Here is a 23,256-nt window from a genome sequence, read left to right as displayed (position 1 = left end):
AATAAAGGCGATTCCTCCATAACTTTGACTATCAGCATTTTAGAGGAATACTTATGACCAAAGTCTCCACCAATGCCTTGGGGGAAGGGAGTGAGAATTAATCATAATTAAAAACGAACAAGTATAACTGGGGGAAAAAGTATTTGGAAATTTAGGGCTATTACCTTTTACCATGAAGTAGACATTCACCTTTTGTTCAATTAGTGCTTTTGAGAAGTCCTCCCTGGGCTGAACCATTCACTCAAAGAATAGAGGGTTGCTTCTCCTTGACCACTTTAAAAGGGAGCTGGGGGGGGGGAATCTAATTACTTTATTACATGACAATATTTTACATTGATATTCATGAATTAACATATGATAACAGGTGAGCAATAAGTCATTTTTACAGCCAAGAAGGCGGTGCTTGATTATGACATACCCTTGCACTCATTGGATGTGAGGAGAGCCTGCCTCCCTTTAAAACTGGAGTTAGGATGACTGACCTTATCATTTCATTATTTCAGTTCCAGCATCCCTTTCTGCAAATCAACCACCAACAAAATGATGACTGGAGGCTTAAGTGAAACCAAATCTGCAAATCCAGAAATCCAGAAGATAGTTGATGAGGTGAGGTGGTGCATTTCTCTCTCTCTCTCTCTCTCTATGCCTCTGTCTCTCTGTCTCTCTCTCTCTGTCTCTCTCTCTGTCTCTCTCTGCCTCTGTCTCTCTGTCTCTCTGCCTCTCTCTCTCTCTCTCTCTCTCTCTCTCTCTGCCAATTGTGTTTGTCTTCTCAAAGAATTAGTTTTTAGGTTTGTCTATCATCTCTATGATGTTCTTACTTGCAAGCTTATCCATTGCAGCATTTTCTGTGGCAGCAAAGAACTGGAAACAAAGTTAGATGGTCATTGATTTGGGAACTGGCTTAAAAAAATGTGGTACATGAATGAAATAGAACATTCCTATGCCATAAGAGATGATGAGTATGAAGAATTTAGAGAAGCATGGGAAGACATATTAGATGATATAGAGTAAGCAGAAACTGAAAGAAGAATATACATAATGGCTACAACAAGGTGAATCTGGTACAGTGACAAGAACACCGAATTAGAAGTCAGAGCAAATGAGTTCAAATCCTACTCTCTGACTCTTACTATCAATATGACCTTCAGTAATTCATTTAATCCCCTTAGGTCCCAGTTTTAAATGAAGACATTGGGGTAGGTGGTCCCTGATGTCTTTTCCAGCTCTTAATTCATGATTCTATGAGGCAAAAAAGAAAGGACAAAAAAAACCCCATGTAATTATAATGACCAAGCCTGGCCCCAGAGAAGAGATATGAGAAAGCGCTTTCCTCCCTTCTTTGCAGAGATGAGAGAATATGGCTGTGGAATGTTTCCTAGACTGTCAAACATGGTTGGTTAGTTTTTGTTGAACTGCTTTTTTTTCTCTCTCTTTTTAAAAATTTTTATTACAAAGCATGGCTCAGTGGGGAGGAGAAAGAGCAAGGCTAGATCTAGAAATAAAGGTAATGTAAAAATGAAACCCATCAATTTTAAAAAGAAAAATACATGCTACTTTGGGTACTGAAGGTAACATTCAGAATGGCTGTATTTGGCAAGCAGATGTTTTAGAAAATATGGGAAATTCAACCCATTAGTAGTGAATGAATTTACATTGTTTCCTGTACCTTATGAAATCAACAGAAACAGATAATTTTCTTTAGTTCATGGACAAGAAGGTGACTGACAAAATGAGAACTTGTTCTTCTCTACTTCATTATCAATCCTTTTTGTTGTCAATTAACTTAAATCATTTACAAGATCTAGGAAGAAGTTATTACTTCTTTTCAGATCTTCTTTTTAATCACGTAATGTTTAACATTTTAGAGCCAGCACAAACATGACTTATGTGTAAAAAAAATAATGACCTTGAGTGTTTACTTGAGATAATTAACTGTTGCCAACACAAAATGCCACTGTCATGGAAGATGTCCAATTGGAAAGAGGATTACCTAAAAATGGTGAGGTCCTCCAGATGCTCCTGTTTGTGCATGACACTGTGCAGAGTGCATCAAAACCTGAAATATTTGCAGTCTTAGAGATCCAGAAGCACAGGAGAAAAACAAGTGGATGAAGACTGTCCAGTGTAAAGACTATGATAAGTAGTTAAATGGATTGACAGCCTATAGAGCTGGTCCATCAGTACATCTATCTCTGACAGGCATTGCAGATGGATGATGAACTAGGTTCAGAATAGAAGACAAAGAGGAGAAGCAGAGTGGGCCGAATGTTGGAAATTGCACAGTCTTTTAATAAGCCCAACTATTTTCTTGAATCGGTGACCATTTTCTTTACACTACTATTGTGATGATATACATGACTATGTATTATAGAACATAATAGTGTTCCAAATAATTAAAGCTGGGAGTGGGGGTCACTCAGGAAGCATGGAAAGAAAGATACATGGTGGCTGTGAATAGGCTATATGTGTAGATAGATAGATAGATAGATAGATATATACACACACACATATATATAGTACATTATCTATGAAAAATTACATAGAAGAGAAGCAAAGGTTATGCTTGACCAAGAGATATTTGACCGTGAGAATGAGGTGGGCCGCTGTGGTCCAAAAAGACTGTGAGAGCCATAAAATTTATGTGGTGCAGATAGTCTGCCTCTGCTCTAGACATACTTTCACCCTCCTTCCTGGCACTCCATCCTACTTATTTTCTGGAATCTTGTATATGAGGAAGAATGTGTTAGAATCTTCCATGCTGAGAGTTTCATGCTCCATTTTTGACAGTAGAAAAGACTAAGAAATCCCTTGGCCATTCCTCAGAATCTCCTTAACCTCTAACACCTAGGGTAGAAAAACAATCATAGTTGTCTATTAGAGAGTCGGCATCCATCCTCTTTCCAAAATGACTGACTTCTTCCGCACTAAGCAGCCCTGGCATAGAAGCCAGAATTTAGGGGCCCCTATACCATGGGACAATGAGAGTTTACTATAGTATGAATGTGCCAAATCCAGAAAGCAGCCTTTCTCAGAATGATCATCCCCCTTCCTCCAAAGATGGCCCAAAGATCATCATCCAAGACCAGTGACCCTACTCTGGGCACTCAGTCCTGGTTGTGTCTTTGGCTCTCCAGGGACTGAGATACTGCTACATCCATTCTTCTGAAGCCATATACCCTTGACTCCCTCTCCTTCCCTCATGTCCGTGGATATCTCAAGTCCACCTCAAGCCTTACTCTGTGTGAGGTAGGTAGTAAAATACTTCTAAAATAAAAGTATTATTGTTCAGTCTTTCTCTTCCATGAAAACCTCCAATTCCCCAAATGGCTGAAATGGACTACAACAGTCATGTAGGAAAAGTGAAGGGTAACTGATGGATGGTCTGCATGTTCAACTGGTTTCTTAACAATGTCCAGAAATCTAGAGAAATGGGTACTTCACCTGTGACCATGGATAGCCAAGAATGGAAGAAGAAGAATGTGCGGATTTTGATCTGTACTTTTAGAAGGAGTGCCCACATAGAGAGATTCATAAAGTATCAAAGCAAAATCAAATTGACATAAACAGTTTCAATCTTAATGTCAAAGACTGATCATGTCTTTCTATGACCCTGAGGACCTTGGAGATCTGTTTTATTCTATTAATCTAACTCTTCTGCTGGGAATTTTATCTCATTAAGTACTTACAGTTAATTGTATATGAATGTAAATATTGGCACATGATGAATTTTTATACAGTAACTGAAATTCAGATACAGAAACTTAGAATCCAGCAAGAGAAATAAGATGTGCAGAAGTAACTGTGGAATGAGAGACAGAGAAAGAGACAGAGATGATGATAGCTCAATATATTGAATCAAATTCCATTTGGGGGAAAAGGGAGCCTTTCTCTATATCCTCAGAGCTTAACACAGGACCAGATATATAGCAAGTGTTTCATAAACACTTATTCTCTGAACTGTATGACCTTAGGCAAGTGACTTATACTCTCTGGGCCTCAGTGTCTTAACCTGTAGAAAGAGAGTGTTAGACTAGATGGCTTTTGAGGATCCTTGCAGCTCTGAGATTCTATGATTTTAAGAAATCCATAAACACCAATGGAAAAATAAAAGAAAAAGATGGGAAAGAAGCAAGTATGATTCCTTTGCTTCCTCTTTGCCTATGAGAACAGACAGTCACATGGCTCATCAGGGAGTCTGCCCTCACTTAATTACCCTGACTAATGAGCAGTTAAATGTGGTGAGGCAAACATACATTTGACTTTCAACATGACCAAGGGCAGTGTGGTTCTAGCCTAATCCTGTGAGTTTAGTCTAGATCAGACCAGGGTGAGAAGATTCTTTCTTTCAGTAGCAGCCTTGGGGTGTTTGAGCCAGCCATAAGCCACTGAGTCCTGCAGACTCCTGCAAAGCTGTAAGAGGGTATTCATTCCTCTTATGCAGATTGTAACCCTTCTAACCATACAATTTTTGTGAATTTATTTGCAAAAAAAAAATCACCCGCATGCCTCCTTCCTCAGTTTAATGACTGTAGCCACACACTGGTTCCTAAATAGGATCTTTTCTGGAGGTGTAATTTTTCTCCTATGGATAGACTATAAGATTCTAGATTCAGAGCTTAAAAAGGCCTCAGAGTCATTTAATCCAATGCTTCCATTTTACAGATTAGGAAACCGAGTCCCAGAAAGGTGAAATCTCTTGCTTAAGGTCGTACAGATTATAATTGTCAAAGTCATGATTTGAACCCAGTTCTTGGAAGCAGTCCTGGATTCCAAACCCGTCACTCCTTCCACTGTACAGCACTTCCTCTGCATTCACAGTAAACTTGGAAGATTGGTGCCAAACTTTATACCCAGGCTCACCCCCGTGTTGAAGGAGGGCCTGGAATCCTTTCTGTCTTTCTGGGTCTGTGTCCAGCTTCTCTACCCACCTACTGGTGGTATGGACGCAATCACGTTCTTAAGTTATAATAAACACGTGACTAAAGATACATCCATATGACACCAAAGCAGGAATAGTGAAAACTTGATCCATCAACCTGTTGGTTTTCATTCATTGATACAGTGAACAACCTCTAGAGTCAGAGGACTGACCTGGGTTCAAACTCTACCTCTGACTTTAACTACCTCTGTAACATTGGGTGAATCGCTTCTCTCTGGGCTTCAGTTTTCTCATCTGTAAAATAAAGGGGTTGGACCAGATGTCTTGATAGGTCCCTTCGCTCTCTAGATCCATGAACCTGTGATCTAATGACTTACTCTGTGCCAAGTACTCTGAAATATAGAAAGACGTACAAAATGAAATGCCTGCCCTCATGGAACTTCCGATCTGATAAGTTAGACAATATAACTGTATACAGTTGGTTTTCTCTATGCAATTCCTTTGACCTATTTTGATTGAATTTTTCCACCAAATTGATGGGTAGTTTGTTGCTGTTTTTACTGAATTGACTGAATCAACTAATTAGTATTGTATGGATGGCATGGAGGTTCTCACTGGCTATGACAGCAGAGGACTGGTTCAGGCAGAGTCTAGAAAGGCTTTGGAGCAGTTAGGTGGCTCAGGGGATACAGTGCCAGGCCTGGAATCAGGAAGACTCATCTTCCTGACTTCAAATCTGGCCTCAGATACTTACTAGCTATGTGACCCTAGGCAAGTCACTTAACCCTCTTTGCCTCATTTTCCTCATCTGTAAAATGAAGCAGAGAAGGAAATGGCAAACCACTCCAGTATCTTTGCCAAGAAAACCCCAAATGGGGTCAAAAGGGTTGGACGTGACTGAAACAACTGAACAACAACAAAGAAAGGCTTTGAATAGGGGCCTAGCACCAGAATATGTCTGCTCTCCCAGGGCAAGCTTAGCTAAGTGTGGAGAGGCTTGTCATCAGAAATGTTGATGACAGGTGATAATTTCTTTAGCCCTAGCAACCATCAAAATAGAAATGTAGTGTGAAAGATACTTCAGAACCAATGTACAAGTTAGCCCATTTCTTTCCATTTTATTCAAGAAATATGACAGTTTTATCAGTAGTTTTTTTTTTGTTCAGTTGTGTCTGACTTTTTGTATGAACCACAGCAAACCAGGCCCTTCTACTCTCTACTATCTCTCAGAGTCTGTCCAGGCTCGTGTTCATGGCTTCCATGACTCTATCTCTCCATCTCATCCTCTGCCCTCCCCTTCTCCTTTTGCCTTCAATCTTTCTCAACATCAGGGTATTTTCCAATGAGCCCCATCTTCTCCTTATGTGGCCAAAAGATTTAAGTTTCACCTTCAGCAGTTGACCTATAGATATGCTATTTAAAATCAATATTAATAAGAGTTCCTTTTTTATTAACAATGATGCTCATTGAATACAAATGTCCAAAAAGACTGCCACCAGATGAGACACTGGGAAGCTGTGTGACTTAACTAAAGATCACGAAATGATTTGGAAATGCAGAGTTGCTAAGTGGGGTAACACTCTGGTTTGATCATTGATAGCAGTTGTTCCTGGTACCCTGTCATTGTCTCATTATCATCTATATGGGTTTCTTTATATGAAGTCAAGTCTATGGAGCACTGAGTGAAGTAGACAGTGCATAGTGGTCAAATAAATATGACCAAGACAAAGAGCCAATGTGGATCAATTTCAACTAGACAGTCTTCATTTTCTGAGGGCTAAATTATTCCACAAATTTCAAGTATTAAACCTGACCCCTGAGCAACATTCCTGACAAACACAGGGTTGCACAGGAGAATGTGTGCTCATTCTGGAGTTAGGAGATCTGGGTTGAAATCCTACCTCTGACACTTACTACCTGTGACTTTATTCAAGTCCCTTAACCCCCTTGGTTTCAGTTTCCCCATTTATAAAATGAAGGGGCTGGAGGAGATGGCCTCTCTCTGAAGTTTCTTCCAGCTGTACACCTATGATCCTATCAATAATGAGTTGTGTACACACTTCTACCCCATGCAAATAGTTGGCATGTGCTAGCAGTGACCCACCCTGGACCTCCTCATCCCTGGATACTGCTCCACCCTTGAGATCTCAAACAAGGTCCTTCCCCTTTGGGATCTCAGCTTCACCTCACCCACTCCCCCATACCTGCTGAACCTGCTTTTCACCCACACTGGGCCCTCCAAGCACTCAACCTCTCCCATTTCATTAACTCACTATTGACTACCTTTGGCTACCTACCTATCTTGCACCCTCCCACTATCACTCCAGACTCTGTGGCCAGTCGCTTTTAATGCTGCCTTCACTATCCTAGTCTACCATGACCTTTTGCCATTCTAATTCTCAATTGAGGATTAGTCTCAGTGTCTACCTTGTCCTCCTTCTCTTTGACCTCTATACATCATTAGACACAATAATCACTCACTCTTTAAAATGACATATTTTGTTTTTTCCTTCACCTGTATCTCCCATAAACTCCCTTCCTTACGTAGGGAGGCATTCCTAAAACAAAGAATAGAAAAGAAAAAGAAAAAATTTTCAAAAAATCTAACTAACATTCACCAAGTCCAACAGGATTTTCATCATTCTGCACCCATAAGTCCCCATCTCTGCAAAAAAAATGGACAGTGGAATCATCTCTATCAAAATTCTCTGTATCACTATATTCATCTGGTTCAACTACCTTTGTAAACAATCCTTCTCTTTTTTTCTTTTTCCTCTGCCTTCTGTCCCTTAATTTTCAGTATTCCCCAAGACTCAGACTTCAGCCTGCATCACTTTTCTCCTAGATCAACTCATTCTCTGTATTTCACCTCCTGAACAGGGGAGTAATCTCATTGTGGAGTAATCTCTATCATCACTTTTCTGAATGGTGACTCCCTAGTCTGGATCACATTTCATGAGGGGCCCTAGCCACACTCACCACTCCTGGTTGCACTCATTCTCTGTACTTCTCCTTACCTTGCACCCAACTGAGGGACCTCTCCCCTTCCCTCCACTTCCACTTTTCAGCATCCTTTTATGTGTTCTCTTTCCCTGTCTCATTTGCTTTTACTTGTTCCCCCAGCACTTAGCAAAGTACCTGGCAAATAAGAAATGCTTAGCAAATGCTTTATCTTTAAATCTGTACTCTCTTCTTTTCCCATTGCTCTATTACCTCTACACTGGTTGACTTCCAAATTCCAAATCTAGTTCTTTCTGCCCAACACTCAAATCCCTCAATTCCAGCTACCTAAGAATCATTTCCACTCAGACATGGTACTGTCACCTCAAACTCACCATGACCAAAAGTGAACTCATAAGTTTCCTGTAAATTAATTCCCCTTCTCACCTTCCATCCCTGTCAATAGCACCAATAGTTCTTTCAGACACCTAGGTCTAAAACCTTAGATGTATCTTTACTCATCCTTCTCTTTTATCATCTATATTCATCTCATCAAGGACAGGAAATGTTTCCTTCAATATGGCTCCTATCCATTTCCTCCTAGCCACCTTGTCTCCTCTCCTCTAAGCCCCCATCACTTCACTCTTGGGTCACTCCACTAGTTGGGCTGCTTGCCTCAAAGCTCCACCCTATTAAATCTACGTTCTATGTAAACCTTCCTTAAATATTTCCATAAAGCATCCCATCATTCTTCTGCTCAAAAGAGTCTCCCTGTTTTCTATTGAACCAAGTCCAAACTCTTCTCCCTGGCTTTCTAGACCCTTCATGAGTGGGTAGCTCTCTGCCTACAATAACAACAACAGTTATTAACCACTTGCTACCCACAGACCACTATGCTAAGCAGTGAGGGAGAAGTCAGTTGAAATAAGATATAGTCCCTCCCCTCCCAGAGAAGAAGCATATTGCAGTGGAAAGAACACTTAGAATTAAGGGACATATTCAAATCCCACTTCTTCCCATTTCTTACTTTTGTAGCCTTGGGCAAGTTTTTAAACTTTTCTGGGCCTCAGTTTGCTCACATGTAAAATGGGAGGAATATGTAGATAATCTCTATGGTCTTTCCCAGCTCTAATCTGTGTTCTTATGATCAAAAGTACCTTCTATTCTGTCTAGTCATGAGAACATATGCCCATTCCTGCTTCCTTTTTTTGCCTTTGTTCTCCTACCCTACCCCGACCTCCTGCCTTTGCCACAACCCTGCCCTGGACTTCTCTCTCTCCTCTCTTTCTTCCACCCAATGAAATCCTGGTCCATCAAGACCTCACAGAGCAATAATTGAACTGGAATTAGCTGCAGAGGCTAGCAGGAGATCATGAAGGCAAGTGTGATTGGTTAAAAAGAGTCCCCTCTTCAAGGACAAAGAAGAGCCCTGGGGGCACTTCAGTTAGACCTTGGTCTAGCTGTCTGCCCAGAATGGTCCCAGACTTATGCCAGGACCCTAGGTGTCAGGGAAGTTAATGCCACATGCCATGAGAAGCCCAGAAAAACAGTACTGTAGTAATGTGTGCTGGATGGTAGGGGAATGTGGCAGCTCACTGGATACCTTCTTCAGAATGCCCAAACTGGCATCCCACAGGTATCTCAAACTCAGTGTATCTAAAAAACTGAACTCATTATCTGTTTCCCAAAACCCTCTTCTCTTCCAAACTTCCCTATTTCTATTGAAGGCACCACTGTCCTTCCAGTCTCTCAGGTTTGGAATCTCAGCATTAGTCTCATCTCTTCACTCTCCCCCCCGCCCCCTCCATCCATATGTTGAATCACTCACTAAATCTTGAGACTCCATAACATCCCTCACATCCAACCCCCTCTCCCTATGCATAGAGCTTCCACTTAGGTTCAGGTCCTCATCACCTCTTTCCTAGATTATTGCAACAGCCTCCTAATTTGGTCTTCCTATCTCTCACTACTCTAGTCTATTTTTCATACTGCTGCCAAAGTTATTTTCCTTAAGTGCAAGTTTGACAATACTACTCTTCAATTAACTTTAGTGGCTCCTTATTACTTCTAGGATAAAATTTAAAATCTATTTAAGGTTTTAAAAACATTTATAGCCTGGCCCCAATCTATCTTTTCAACTTTATTCATTACTACCCACTGCTCTGCCCTCTGCAATCCAGCCAGACTGGCTTTCCCTCTCTATTCCTCACATAACACTCCACCTCTGATCTTTGTCCTAGCTGCACCCAATGTCTGGAACGCTGTCCTTCCTCATCTCTACTTCATAGAGTCCCTCTCTTCCTTCACCTCAAGTACCTTCTACAGTTAACTCTTCCACATCACTGAGGTTAGAGGTACAGCCTTCCCATGATTTGGAAAATCGATGTAAAATTTTTTGGCCCTTCCTTCATACCAGAGAAGTCTGAATATTTTCTTTTTCTTTTAAGGGGTGTTTACAGTTACCTTATTGTAAAATTTGGTTCAAGTATTTGGCCATAGGCTCTTAGTCATCTGCTGGCCTTCATGTGTCGTCTGTGACTTCCTTGAAACTCCCCCAAAATTCACACTTAATTTCTTATGCCAACCCATGATATATCAAAACCATGATGGGGAAAGTTGCAATGTGTACAGGAAGCCTTTCTTGATTCCCTCAACTGCTAATACCCTTCCTTCCCCAAACTACCTTGTATCTATCTTTATATACTTAGATATTAACTTGTTCTCTCTTCCATTAGAATATAAGTTCCTGGTGCATAAGGATTGTTTCGCTCACTCTATTTGCATCCGTAACACCTCGCATAGTGGCTGGTACATCATAGGTGCTTAATAAATACTCACTGATTGAGAGAATGTAAATATCTTCACATGTATATAAATGTGCATGAATATCTAAGTGATTTTAAAAATCTAGACTATGATTTCATTAGTGTAGGAAAGTCCTAGAATGAAAACTCCCTCCATCAATGCGGATCAGTAACTCATACATAACTTAGAAACTTATGTGGCACTGAGAAATTCAGTGATTTGCCCATGGCCATGTAGCTATGATATACCAGAGGCAGGATTTGAACCCAGGCCTTCTTTACTCTCAAGTCAGCCTTCTGTCCATTGGTCCACAGTGCTTCTTATGTCGGTGAATGTATCTGTGCATATGGGTGTAAACGTATCTGTGAGTGTGTCTTCAAAAGTAGCAGGGGGCACATTATAGAAGCATCCTCACCATCATATGCAATCAAGTCTATTAGCAGCCATGTGCATGTTGATTACTGTTTTATTATCAAAAACAAAGAAAGATTGGGATGAATATGGATATGTTATCCCCCTTGCTGAGCATCAATTTCCTCATGTATGAATAAAGCAGCTAGATTTGATTATTTCCAAGCCTGTTCATTATTAAGCTAAGAGTTCATTATTAGCTCCAGTCAGAGAATGGTAAAGGACTTTCAGGTTATCTAGTCTAGCTACCTTATTTCACAAATGTAGAAACTGAGACCCAAAGAAGTGAATCAAGCAAGCAAGTGTTCATTAAATGCCAAGCACTGTACTAGGTCTTCTGAATACAAAAAGAAAAGCAAAATAGTTCCAACTCTTATGGAGTCAACATTCTTTTTAAAATAATATTTTATTTATTATATATAGTAATATATTATAGATATATTAATATACAATTATATTATAATTATAAAATATATAAGTCCATAATTATATACAATTAATATATAAAATATAATATTATATTATTTACATATTTAACATGTAATATCTTATTATATGCTAAAACAATTTTTAAGATTTTTAAAGTTTTGAGTTCCAAATTCTATCCCTCCCTCTCCCCCTCCTCTCCCCTCTCTTCTCTCTTTCTGAGATGGCAAGCAATCTGATATAGGCAATACATGTACAATCATATAAAACATTTCCATATTAATTGTTTTGTACAAGAAGACTTGAGAAAGAAAGGAAGGAAGGAAGGAAGGGAAGAAGGAAGGAAGGAAGGCAAAAAGAAAGAAAATGAAAAGATAGTATGCTTCAGTCTGTATTCAGACAACATCAGCTCTTTTCTTCGGAGGCAGATAGCCTGTTTCATCATGAGTCTTTTGGCATTGTTTTGGATCATTGTATTGCTGAGAATAACCAAGTCATTCACAATTCTTCATCACACAATATTGTTGTTACTGTGTATAGCATTCTTCTCCTGGTTCTGCTCACTTCATTTTGCATCAGTTTATGTAATTCCTGCTTGTCATTTCTTAGAGCATAGTAATATTCCATCACAATGGTATACCACATCTTGCTCAGTCGTTCCCCATTTCGTGGGCATCCATCCCTTCAATTTCCAATTGTTAGCCACCAAAAAAGAGCTGCTATGAATATTTTTGTACAAAAAGGTCCTTTTCCCTTTCTCTAAAAATATCTTAGGAATATAGACCTATCAGTGGCATTGTTGAATCAAAGGGTATGCACAATTTTATAACCCCTTGGGCATAGTTCCAAGTTGATCTCCAGAGTGATTGGATCAGTTCACAAAGAAGTCAACATTTTAAGAAGGAAGACAGCACAGCACATACAGATATAGGTGTATATAAGCAAATACAAGTTGACCTTAGAGGAAAAGGCGGTAGCAATTACGGGCACCAGAAAAAGAACTCATGCAAAAGGCAACATTTGAGCTAAGTCTTGAAGGAAACCAGGAAGTCTAAAAGGTAGAGGTGAGGAAGACTGTTTCAGAAGGTGCAATGACTCACCCAGGGTCACACAGTGGCAATTGTTCAGCAAGCATTTATTAAACACTGACTGTACGCCAGGATCATATTAAGCTCTAGGAATATAAAGACAAAAAGGAAACAAGCTCTACCTTCAGTTAGCTTATATTCTCTTAGGAAAGACAAGTTGCACATAAATAAGTTTATACAAAGCAAATACAAGGTCAATTAGGATGGGGATGCACTAGCAGCTGGGGGCATCAGGCAAGGCTCCATACAGAAACTGCCACTTAAACAATTTTGAAAGGGAGCCATGATTTAAAAAAAAATAGGTCTTCCATTTTCTAGCTCAATATTTTTTTCATTTCATGTCACTTGCCTACTACTATAATGACAGGTTGATTGATCAAAATGAAAATTATGATTACAATGGTTCTGGAAAACATGCAACCCATAAATGGACAGGGAATCTGAATGCAGGTGTCTGTATCGGCCTGTCTTATTGTGGATTTTTGTGTAGACACTTTTGTGTGTATCACCACGGATATATTTACTCTGTAACTAGGTGTATGTGCACACACCCAAGTACATTTGTAAAAGTATGTGGTTACCTGGTGTAACTTTGTGTTAGAGACTTCTGATGTGAACTCAGGGCTTGGATACATATTGGATACTTCTTTGGTTTCTTGGCCTGTTTCTTCCACCCAGATGATCTGGGAACTTCAAGATGTGCTACTCCCCAGAGTCAGAAGCTCCCTTTACAGGCACCTCAAACTCAAAATATGAATTGATTTATTCACAAATGATTGGAAATAGAATTTTCAACATGCTAGAAGAAAGTCATGATACATGCCACCACACATCCTATTGATGGGGTACTTGGGTGCCTGTGCTTTAGACCCCAATTCCAAGGCCATATTTCTCCCTAGCCTCAAAACACTATCCCTGGCAGTTTCTCCCAAGCCCAAGGACACTATACCTAGCAATTACTCATGAGTGGGCCCCAGCCAAATACTTCTCTCTCTTCCTGGTACAGTAACAAGATGCACCTTTAGAACTCCACTGGATTATCTATACCAACTCCCTACCTCATTTTATATATATATATATATATATACACACACACACACACACACATATATGTGTGTGTGTATGTATGTATGTGTGTATGTATATGTATATGTGTATATATATGTGTATACACATACATACATATATATATATACATATATATATATATACACATACACACAACACATACATATCTTGGATTCCTCATTATGTATACCTCAGGCTTTAGACATATGTATACTCCCTACATCTATCTTGTCAAACCAGACATTGAAACCAGACTAAAGCATTTCTGAGTTATCACTTCACACCCATCAAGCAAAGTTGACCTAAATAAAGGAACATGGCAAATGCTGGAAAAGCTCTGGAAAACAGGTACATTCATAAATCATACTTGGAGCTAGAAGCAAGCTGTTTGGGGTCAGATTCTCAGCTACATGTCTAATTCTCTTTCCCCCTTCTGCTTTGCATATAGAAATGTTCATCTTATTTGATGCTTGTTAAGTTCAGAATAGAAAGGAAAAAAGCAGGAGGGGAGGGGAAAGAGCAAAGAATGGCCTCTCCCAGAACAGTTGACTGTTCCTTTTTCCTGTTTGGGGAGTTAGTCACACCTTTGCTCCAGCCTTAAATTATTCCTCCACTCTGCCCTGCCCTGCCCTGCCCAGCCCTGACCTGCCTGAGATTTGTCAGCTACTTCCTCCCTAGAAACTTTTGAAAGAGAGCAGCAAGCATTCATTCTGAAACTACTTCAAGAATCAGTGGAATGGATGCTCAGAGATTGTTCCAGAATCAGACAGTAACATCCCCTCCCAAATGTATGGTGTCTAAGATACGATCTCCTGTGCCTGCTTTCATCTGCTCCTCACAATTCTATTAGGCAGGGTGGGGCAGGTAATATTATCCCTCCCTCCACATCTCTACCTGCTGAAATCTTTCTCCTTCTTCAAGGCCCAACTCAGGTTAAGCCCCCTTCTCCAAGAAGCCTTACTGATCTCTCCAACAAGATGAACTCTCCTTCCTCAAATTTCCTTGTAGCACTTAAACTAGACCTCTTCTCTACCCTTATAGCAGTCTCCTTTGAATCCTATTAATCTGTGGATATGTGATATTCCTCACATATTAGATTATAAGCTCCTTCATTTAATAAACATTAAGCATCTACTAGGTGTAAGGCAGAGGAACTATACTGTTCCTTATTGTTCAGCACAATGTCTTATGGGTAGAGTGTAGCTGTTTCATTTGTTTGTTCAATTGATTTGCTCTGACAATTCAGAGAATTTAAGTGACTTACCCAAAGTCTCACAGCTAGTAAGCAATAGAGTTCACCTGAACCCTAGTCTCTTGACTCCAAGTCCATGGCTCTTTGCCTTTGATCATGCTGCATCTTACCAAATTTGGAGTATTGTATTTATTTCTGGCTTCCATGGATTTATGAAATACATTAATTTGCTGTAAAGTGTCCAAAAGAAGGTAACAAACAGAGCGAAGGGCTTCAAGTCCATATCACATGAGGATCCACTGAAGGACCTAGGGGTGTTTATCCTGGAGAAAAAAAGACTCAGGGGGAACAAAATATCTACCTTCAAGTATTTGAAAGCAGCAGCTAGGTGGCACAGTGGATAGAGCCAGTTCTTGGTGTCAGGAAGACTCATCTTCCTGAGTTCAAATCTGGTCTCAGACACTTGCTAGTTGTGTGACCCTGGGGAAAGTCATTAGCCCTGTTTGCCTCACTTTCCTCATCTGTAAAATGAGCTGGAGAATGAAATGGCAAACCACTTCAGAAAATCCCAAATGAGGTCACAAAAAGTTAGACACAGCTGAATGACTCAACAACATTTGAAAACCTATCATTTGTAAGAACTAGTACACTCGTTCTTCTCAGACCCAAAGGGCAAAGCCAGGAACAATGCCTGTAACTTGCAAATAGGGTCAATTAGCTATTAGAGCTGTTCAGAAGCAGAACAGACAGAGGTGGAGTTGGCCATGCTCTCCTTTTGCCTTTCAAGTAGAGGTGGGAGGATCATGTGCCAGCCATGTTATACTGGGGATTCCTTTCAGGTACAGGCAGACTAGATGGCCAGTGAGGTCCAATCCATCTCTGAAACTGCTGCTTGTGTGATTCTCTGCAACTTTGTGAGGTCATCATAGGATCACAGGATCACAGAGCTAGGACAGGGGTTCTTTGCTTTGATGAATCTTGTGGAACCCTTCTCTGAACAATGCTTTTAAATGCATAACAAAAAAGTGATTCTATTTTATGTAAGATTACAAAAAAAAACAAAGTCCAGTGAAAATAAATATATAATTTTTTCATATCTCAGTTCTTGAACCCCTGAAATCTATCCATGGGTTCCTTAGGTGTCTGTCTGTGTCCCCCAGGTATAGAACCCCTAGAACTAGAAGGTCCATCAGAAGTCATCTAGTGCAGGGCTGGAGAACCTGGGTCCTCAAGGCCACATGAGGCCCTCTAGGTCCTCAAGTGTAGCCCTTTGAATCCAAACTTCACAGAATAAATATCCTTAATAAAAGAATTTGTTCTGAAAACTTGGACTCAATCAAAAGACCCCACTCAAGGACCTAAAAGGCCACATGTGGCCTCAAGGCCACAGGTCTACTCTAACCCCTCATTTAGGTGATGATGTAATTGAGGTCAAGAGATATGACTCACCACATGATATACAGGAAGTGAATGTCTGAGGGGAAGTTGAAACATAGTCCCTGACACCAGAGGCAGGGCTCATTCCACTCTACCCCTCTACCTGTCAGTGCAGGTACTATCATACCCATTTGTTGTTGTTGCTTGTCCTCCATTCTCAAAGGGAACCAGGCCCTCGGGGAGGTGATGTCATGATATGCAAGGGAATTGGATTTCAGTGAGGGAGGGCTATGCAAAGCCACCAGCCTCACTTTCTCCTCTGGAGCCATCTGGGTCCAGTGACCAGATATAGATCAAGACAACTGGAGATGGCCCTGGATACCGTGGGAGACCTTGGCCTTTTTAAGCTAAGGTCTTTGACAGATCTCAGTTTGACTGAGGCAAGTCATTCAGTGATTAAGGCTAAACAAGAGGCAGAGAACACTCATTTACAGATGACAAGGCATTTCCACTTGTGAAATTTAGTTCCATTCTATTTCCATGAAGACCAGGGATGACTATTTCTTCTCTACACTTTTAAGGCTTCGCAGTTAGGTATAAACCATGGAAGTCCTGTTCCAATGCTTTATCATAATGTGGAGGTGATCCTGTGCTCTCCAAAACTATGTCAATGGAGCATAAGCTCTAGCAGGCCCTTCCTAGCCAAAAAGGCCTGGTGACAAATTGTATGTCTGTTGACCAAAGACCAGCCTAGATTAGTTATGAAAGGTCCATTATCAGAGAAATGCTCAACCAGGTGATGTGTGTATATTGGCCACAGCCACTCATGAAAACCATCTATGGAGTATTTGTAATCTATGTAGGCAGAGGATATACCCAGATTGACAAAATTATATGTGCTTGAAGCATAGCCTTTCCCTTGGTTCTCATAAGCCCCTGTCTTTCTGCAGGAAGCTACTGACAGGAACGACTACTGGAAAATGCAAGAGTGTGTGCTTGTATAAAGAGACCACAGATTAGGGGAGAAGTTAGAAGTTGACAATTTCACCACTGCCTGAAGGGTCAGGATGAGTAAGGCAATCTTGGGAAGCATAGGGCTCAGGGCCAAAGATGTTAAGTCTGGGGAAATCTGGGGGAAAAAAAGGTTTTCTTGTTGTTTGCCTGACTTTTGTTTGCTAAGAAATTTTTTTAACTTAATTAAATTTTTTTTAAGTGAACAAAAATCTATTTTCTCTCCTTCCTTTACTCACTTCTATTGGAAAAACAAAACCAAATGCTTGTAACCAAAATACATAGTGTTGAAAGAAAAATCTTCATTAGGGTTTCACCCTAAAGAAATTAGGTAGGCTCAGGAAAAACGAAACAAAAGGAGTTTATTATTATACCAAAGACATACACATTGCATGGGCCTGGCCCTAAGCTCAGGCCGCTCTTAACCTTTTAAAGACAAACTTTCCTAACAAGAAAAGTAAATGTCTGAGGCAGGATTTGAATCTTCCTGATTCTAAACTCAATGCTCTATCCACTAAATTCCCTAGCAGCTGAACCACCCATCAGCTGCTATTAATTAAAGTTTGTTTCATTTCCAGCCATACCTCTTGATTTATTGAATTCTAAGTTGAGGACAGTGTCAAATGAGTTAATGTAAATATAGTACTTTGCAAATTTAGAGCCGATAGGTGGCACAGTGGATAGAGCCTGGAGTCAGGAAGATTAATCTTCCCGATTTCAAATCTGGCCTCAGATACTTACTAGCTATGTGACCCTGGGCAAGTCACCTAACCCTGTTTACTTCAGTTTCCTCATCTGTAAAATGAGCTGGAGAAGGAAATGGTAAATCACTCTAGTATCTTTACCAAAACAAAACAAAACCCAAATGGGGTCATGAAGAGTTGAACACCACTGAAATGACTGAACTCAAGAAGTATGAGATGATATTGATTTCCAGGCAACTAATTCTGCACCTGAAATTTGGGCCCCAAAATGAGTCTTTTTCTTCCCCAGATTAAACAGAGGGATGATTTGTCTTTGTATCCCCCCAGTACCTACCATGACGACTAAACATGTGGTAGGTGTTATACACTTGCTTATTGACTGGTTGATTGGCATGGAGAAGAGAAGACTCCCTGGAACCAGGATAGAGGTCTTCATGTACTTGAAGGGATAGAGAGGGATGAGATTTGATCTGCTTGGCCCCAGAAGACAGAACCAGTAACAATGGGTGGAAGTTGAACAGAAGCAAATTTAAGCTTGAAATAAAGAAAACCTTTCTAATAACTAGAGTTATGTAACAGCGGAATGAGAAGGTCATGGGATCATGAATCTAGAGTTGGAAGGGATCTCAGAGGCCATTTAGTCCAACATCCTCACTTTACAGATGAGGAATCTGAGTCCTCCAGTGACTTGCATAAGGTCACATGTGGTAAGGATCAGAGGCAGGATTGGAATCCAGGTCCTCTGACTCTTCACTGTGCCCCTGTCTCTCCTCACTGGAAGTTTTCAAACAAAGACTAGATGATTTTGGAGTCAGAGATTTAAAGCTGGAAGAGAGCTTTGTGGTCCAGTCAAACCTCCACATCTTTGGATGAGGAAACTGAGGCTCACAGAAATGAAGTATCTTGTTCAAGGTCACACAGGTAGTGATAAAACCAGGATTTGAACCCAGGTCCACTGGATACAAATCCAGCACTTTGTCCACTGCAACACACTGCCCTTCAACTCATTAGAATATGTCATATATGGGGGGGGGCTTTATTATTAGTAGGACTATGCATAGATTACTCACTGAGGTACCTGTGAACTAAGATTCTGAGACTTTATGTTAGCATCCTTAGCACCTCAGAGATTTGTAGAATCCTTCCCAGAAGATGTGCATGACAGCCTCTGAGGGAGCACTAGCCATCCATTACTTAAGAGGTCAGTCAATCTATCAGTCAATCATTTATTCCTCCTTTGGAGGAAGGCATTGCTGCTGTAATTGATCCCTCCCTTTTGAAATTATTTTTATGTATTTGGTATTTACTAATTTGGGTAAATATAATATTTCTCCCAGTAGAATGTAAGCTCCTTGAGAGCAGGGGCTGCTTGTTTTGTTTTGTTTTGTTTTTATCCTCAGAACCTAGAACAGTGCCTTAGGCACAACAGGCAAAAAAAATATAGATTTTTTTTAAATCGTTTACTAATTCTTTAAGGAATGAGGGAGAAAGAAGGGTTTGAATAATGTTCCAGTGTTGTCAGTGTTGAATTGGGCACTTGAGTGGACCATATCAGATATTACTTTCAGATAAATTAACTAAATTCCTTACCCTCCTCTCTTTTCTTTAGGTAAAGCCACAGTTTGAAGAAAAGAGCAATGAAAAATATGACCACTTTGAGGCTGTAGAGTACAAAACCCAAGTGGTTGCTGGGACCATTTATTATGTTAAGGTTAGTGTTCAACAAATCATTGAATTCTACTCAATTTTCTTTCTATTTGGATATACATAAAAAGTGTGGACATAGTTTGTTCCCTTCCCTTTTGAGTAACTGGAAAAATTAAGATGTCTGCTGCAGGGGAAATATAAAGTGATGGTGTGGTAACAGAGAAAAAGTGAAGAAGGCAGAAACGAGGAAGGGACTTTGGGAAGGGATTCATGACAACCTGAGAAGAGGAGGACTAACCTGGTAGGTTTTGCTCTCATGTTGAACCAGAGAAATAGTAACCAAAGAATAGATGATGAAATGAGAGAAAGGGGGGAGGAGAGAGAGGGAGAGAAAAAGAGAACAATAAAGGCTCTCCCTAGCCCCTCACTTTGAATAGCCAGGCAATTGGAGAGAAGTAAGGCCAAGGCAGGATTTATAGAAATCTTTCTATCAGGGGAAGCTCTCATGTTTAAGACTGTAACTATGAGAATTTACATACAGACTTTACATACCCATGATTATCCATTGAGGGAATTCCATTTGCTGTCATGATTCCTTTAATAACATGGTAGCCCACATGATTGTGAATTGCAGGCTTGCAAGTGGTGGGTAAGTCCCAGGATCCATTGTCCCAGACGTTCCTGGATGGGAACTGTAACATAAAACAGTGAGAAATTCCCAAAGGATTGGATCTTTCATGCCATCATAGCCTCTGAAACAAGGCTGATGTGTTTATGGCCTGAATCCAACAACTAGATTATATGCTGCTTGAGAGTAAGCATCCTGTCTTGTATCAGAGCTTCACACAATGTGAGCAGCAGGTCACCATCGGTGCTCAGGATTTCAAACACAACCTTATCAGAAATTACTGAAGTACACTTTTCCTTTTCCAAATCCTAGACACATTTGGGGGCTTTTATCCAAATTCATGATGGATTTTTATCATTGCAGTAAATCTTGGTCTGTGAATCCTCTCTACCAACACAGATCTAAACCTGTCTATTGACTTTGTTGATTAGCCCCACAGAGTTGCTTGGGGCTTAAGAAGGTTAAGTGACTTACCAAGGATCATACAACTAATAAGTGTCAGAGGATTTGAAACCTCTCCAGGTACAAACCCAGCATTCTATCCCCTACACCCTAATTTTAAAAGAAATATATGACCCTAGAGACCCTCCATGTAGCCAGCAGTGGGCGCACATATGGGAACTCCTTGGCCACTCCTTTTGGGATTGTGGGTAGAGATACCTAGGAAAAGTAGATAGGATGGATGCAAGTGTTTCTGTCCTTAAGGTACAGCAGAGTAGAACTATCACAGTTGAGTTAACAAGGCTACATTAAGGTGCTATGAGGTGTCAGCCAGGCAGGATCACCTGCTGCAGCATAGTTAGGAAGGAAACAAGAATTTATTAAGTGCTAAGTGCTATGTGCTAAGCGCTTCATAAATATTATCTTATTGCATCCTTACAAATGAGATAGAAGCATTTCCCAGGAGAGGAAAATGAGATGAAGTGACTTACCTAGAGTCCCACAGCCAGTAAGTGTCTGAGGTGAGATTCATACTCAGGGCTTCTTGACTCCAGACCCAGCATTCTCTCGATCTGAGAACCCTCTCTACTAACACAGATCTGAACCCAACTATTGACTTTGCTGATCAGTCCCAGGGAGTTACTTGGGGGCTACAGTGCTTATGGGACTTACCCAGTGACTCACCTATCCAAAGCACTACCTAGCAGTCTTGTTGGTTTCATTTACTCTGTTTTACAAAAGGCAGGACTTTGTTAAATATAGTGTGCTAAGTGCTACCACTTGGGAGGGGAATGGGAGATAAAACACCACAGATGGGAACAGTGAGCAGATAGGGTTCACAAGGAACACAATATAGGAAGGAAGGCACAAAGTATACAAAGGCCACAATGTTTTCAAAGAGGCTTGGGTAAAAATCAAAAAGGCAAAACCCATATTTTTGTATGACACATGATCATTTTTTTCCTACAAATTTCAGAAAACAAAACTCTTAAAAATAAATGAAACTCTGGCACAGAGGCACAATTCAAATTCAAAACAGCAGTTGGCTCTGTTATTAAAAATGAGTTGTTGAGATATTCAAATATCCAGGTGCTTAACAACTAGAGTCAGCCACGGTATAATGAAAATGATTCGGGATCAGATTCTGGCTCAGCTGCTAATTACCTTGTGACTTTGGACCAGGGAAGGCAAGGGAATGGTGGGGGGAAGGGTGGGTTAAGAACAGGTATTTATTAAGCAGTTACTATGTGCCAGGCACTATGCTAAGCTCTTTATAAATGTTATCTTATTTGATCCTCACAACAACCCTGAGGTAGGTGCTATTATCATCCCCATTTTGGGGATTGAGGAAATCAGTTGAGGAAACTGAGGCAGACAGTAAATGACTGAATATCTTCCTAACTCCAGGCCCATCATTCTGTCCACTGCGTGCCCTAGCTGCCTTACAAGTGACTCACCTCACCGGGCCTTAGTTTCTTCAACTACGAAACGAGCAAATTGGACTATAGTCCCTTCTAGCTTTAAATCTATGCCCTTAAGAACTATCAGTAGTGTGATATTGCTGCCTCTCTGAGTATTCTTGTTCATTTGACCTTTCTGGGACTCAATTCCCTTAGCTTTAAAAATAAAACTAAATGATCTGTCAGGCCACTTCCTCCTACAGTTTTGTTTTCAAAACATGAATAAGCTCATTCACAGGTTAGAATAAAAATATAAAATTCCTATCAGAGGTCATCTAGTGAAAACCACAACCTAAAGCAGGATTGCTCATACAGTGATCCTGACAAGTGACACATGCTGGGTTGAAATACATGCCACTGATTTTCCACTTCTCTTTATTTGCAGGTAAATACTGGGGGTGATCAATATGCACATTTGAAAATACTCAAACCTCTCCCTCAGACAAATGAGCCCGTGAAGCTGTTGGACTACCAGACTGGCAAAACCAAGGATGATGAAGTGAACTATTTTTAGAGGTGCAGTCCAGGATGCATTTGGTTACTTTCATGAAAATTCTGTATCAATAAACACAATTGAAATGAAACATGGATCTTTGTAAAGTAGATTTTGACTTTGATGATGCATTGATTAGTTTTAGTCAGTGTTCCCTCTTGTCCTCTCTTTTTTATTCTTTGTTATAAGGGATGGCTCACTGGATAGAGGAAGGGGAAAGGATATATTGAGAAATAACGTGATATAAGAGCAAAAGGTGTCAATTAAAATTTTTAATCAATTCTGAAATTACTTGCTTTATATCATTTTATATCTTAGCTCATCTCATAGTAGATACTGCTTTCCAATAGTCAAGGAACATTAGGTTGCCCTATAAAACTGCCAAGCAAATTTGGGTAGCACCCTCTGGATTCCTCCCCCAACTTATACTTGCAGTTGTGGGTTGGGTTCCCAAATAAGGGCTGCTATCCCAGGTAGTAGGGGCAATCCTGTGGGTTTATATCCCTAATACTATATATTCAGAGCCCTCATTAACCATAAGCCAGCAGACACAATTAGCAAAGACATTTACTCAGATGGCATAGAAAGACTTGTACTTATCAAACATCGTTGCCCTCACCATAAACCTGGGGTCTACTCTCCCACAAATACACAGTGTCCATTGGGAAAATGGAGTCAAACTTGAA

The 23,256-nt window shown here is 40.3% G+C and overlaps 1 protein-coding gene across 1 annotated transcript; it reads left to right on the top strand.

Moving 5' to 3' along the window:
• Window positions 1-311: 311 nt before the first annotated feature.
• LOC118837122 (cystatin-A-like) lies at window positions 312-22,591 on the top strand (the record flags this gene model as incomplete). The annotated part of the gene is made up of 4 exons (XM_036744100.1): window positions 312-364; window positions 504-606; window positions 19,511-19,612; window positions 22,463-22,591. Coding segments are annotated over 4 exons (387 nt in total), but the record flags the coding sequence as incomplete, so codon positions are not given.
• Between the last annotated feature and the right edge of the window lie 665 nt (window positions 22,592-23,256).

This window comes from Trichosurus vulpecula, chromosome 2, assembly GCF_011100635.1.
Source record: "Trichosurus vulpecula isolate mTriVul1 chromosome 2, mTriVul1.pri, whole genome shotgun sequence".
NCBI classification, from domain to species: domain Eukaryota; kingdom Metazoa; phylum Chordata; class Mammalia; order Diprotodontia; family Phalangeridae; genus Trichosurus; species Trichosurus vulpecula.
This window is presented reverse-complemented; position numbering and strand designations above follow the sequence as displayed.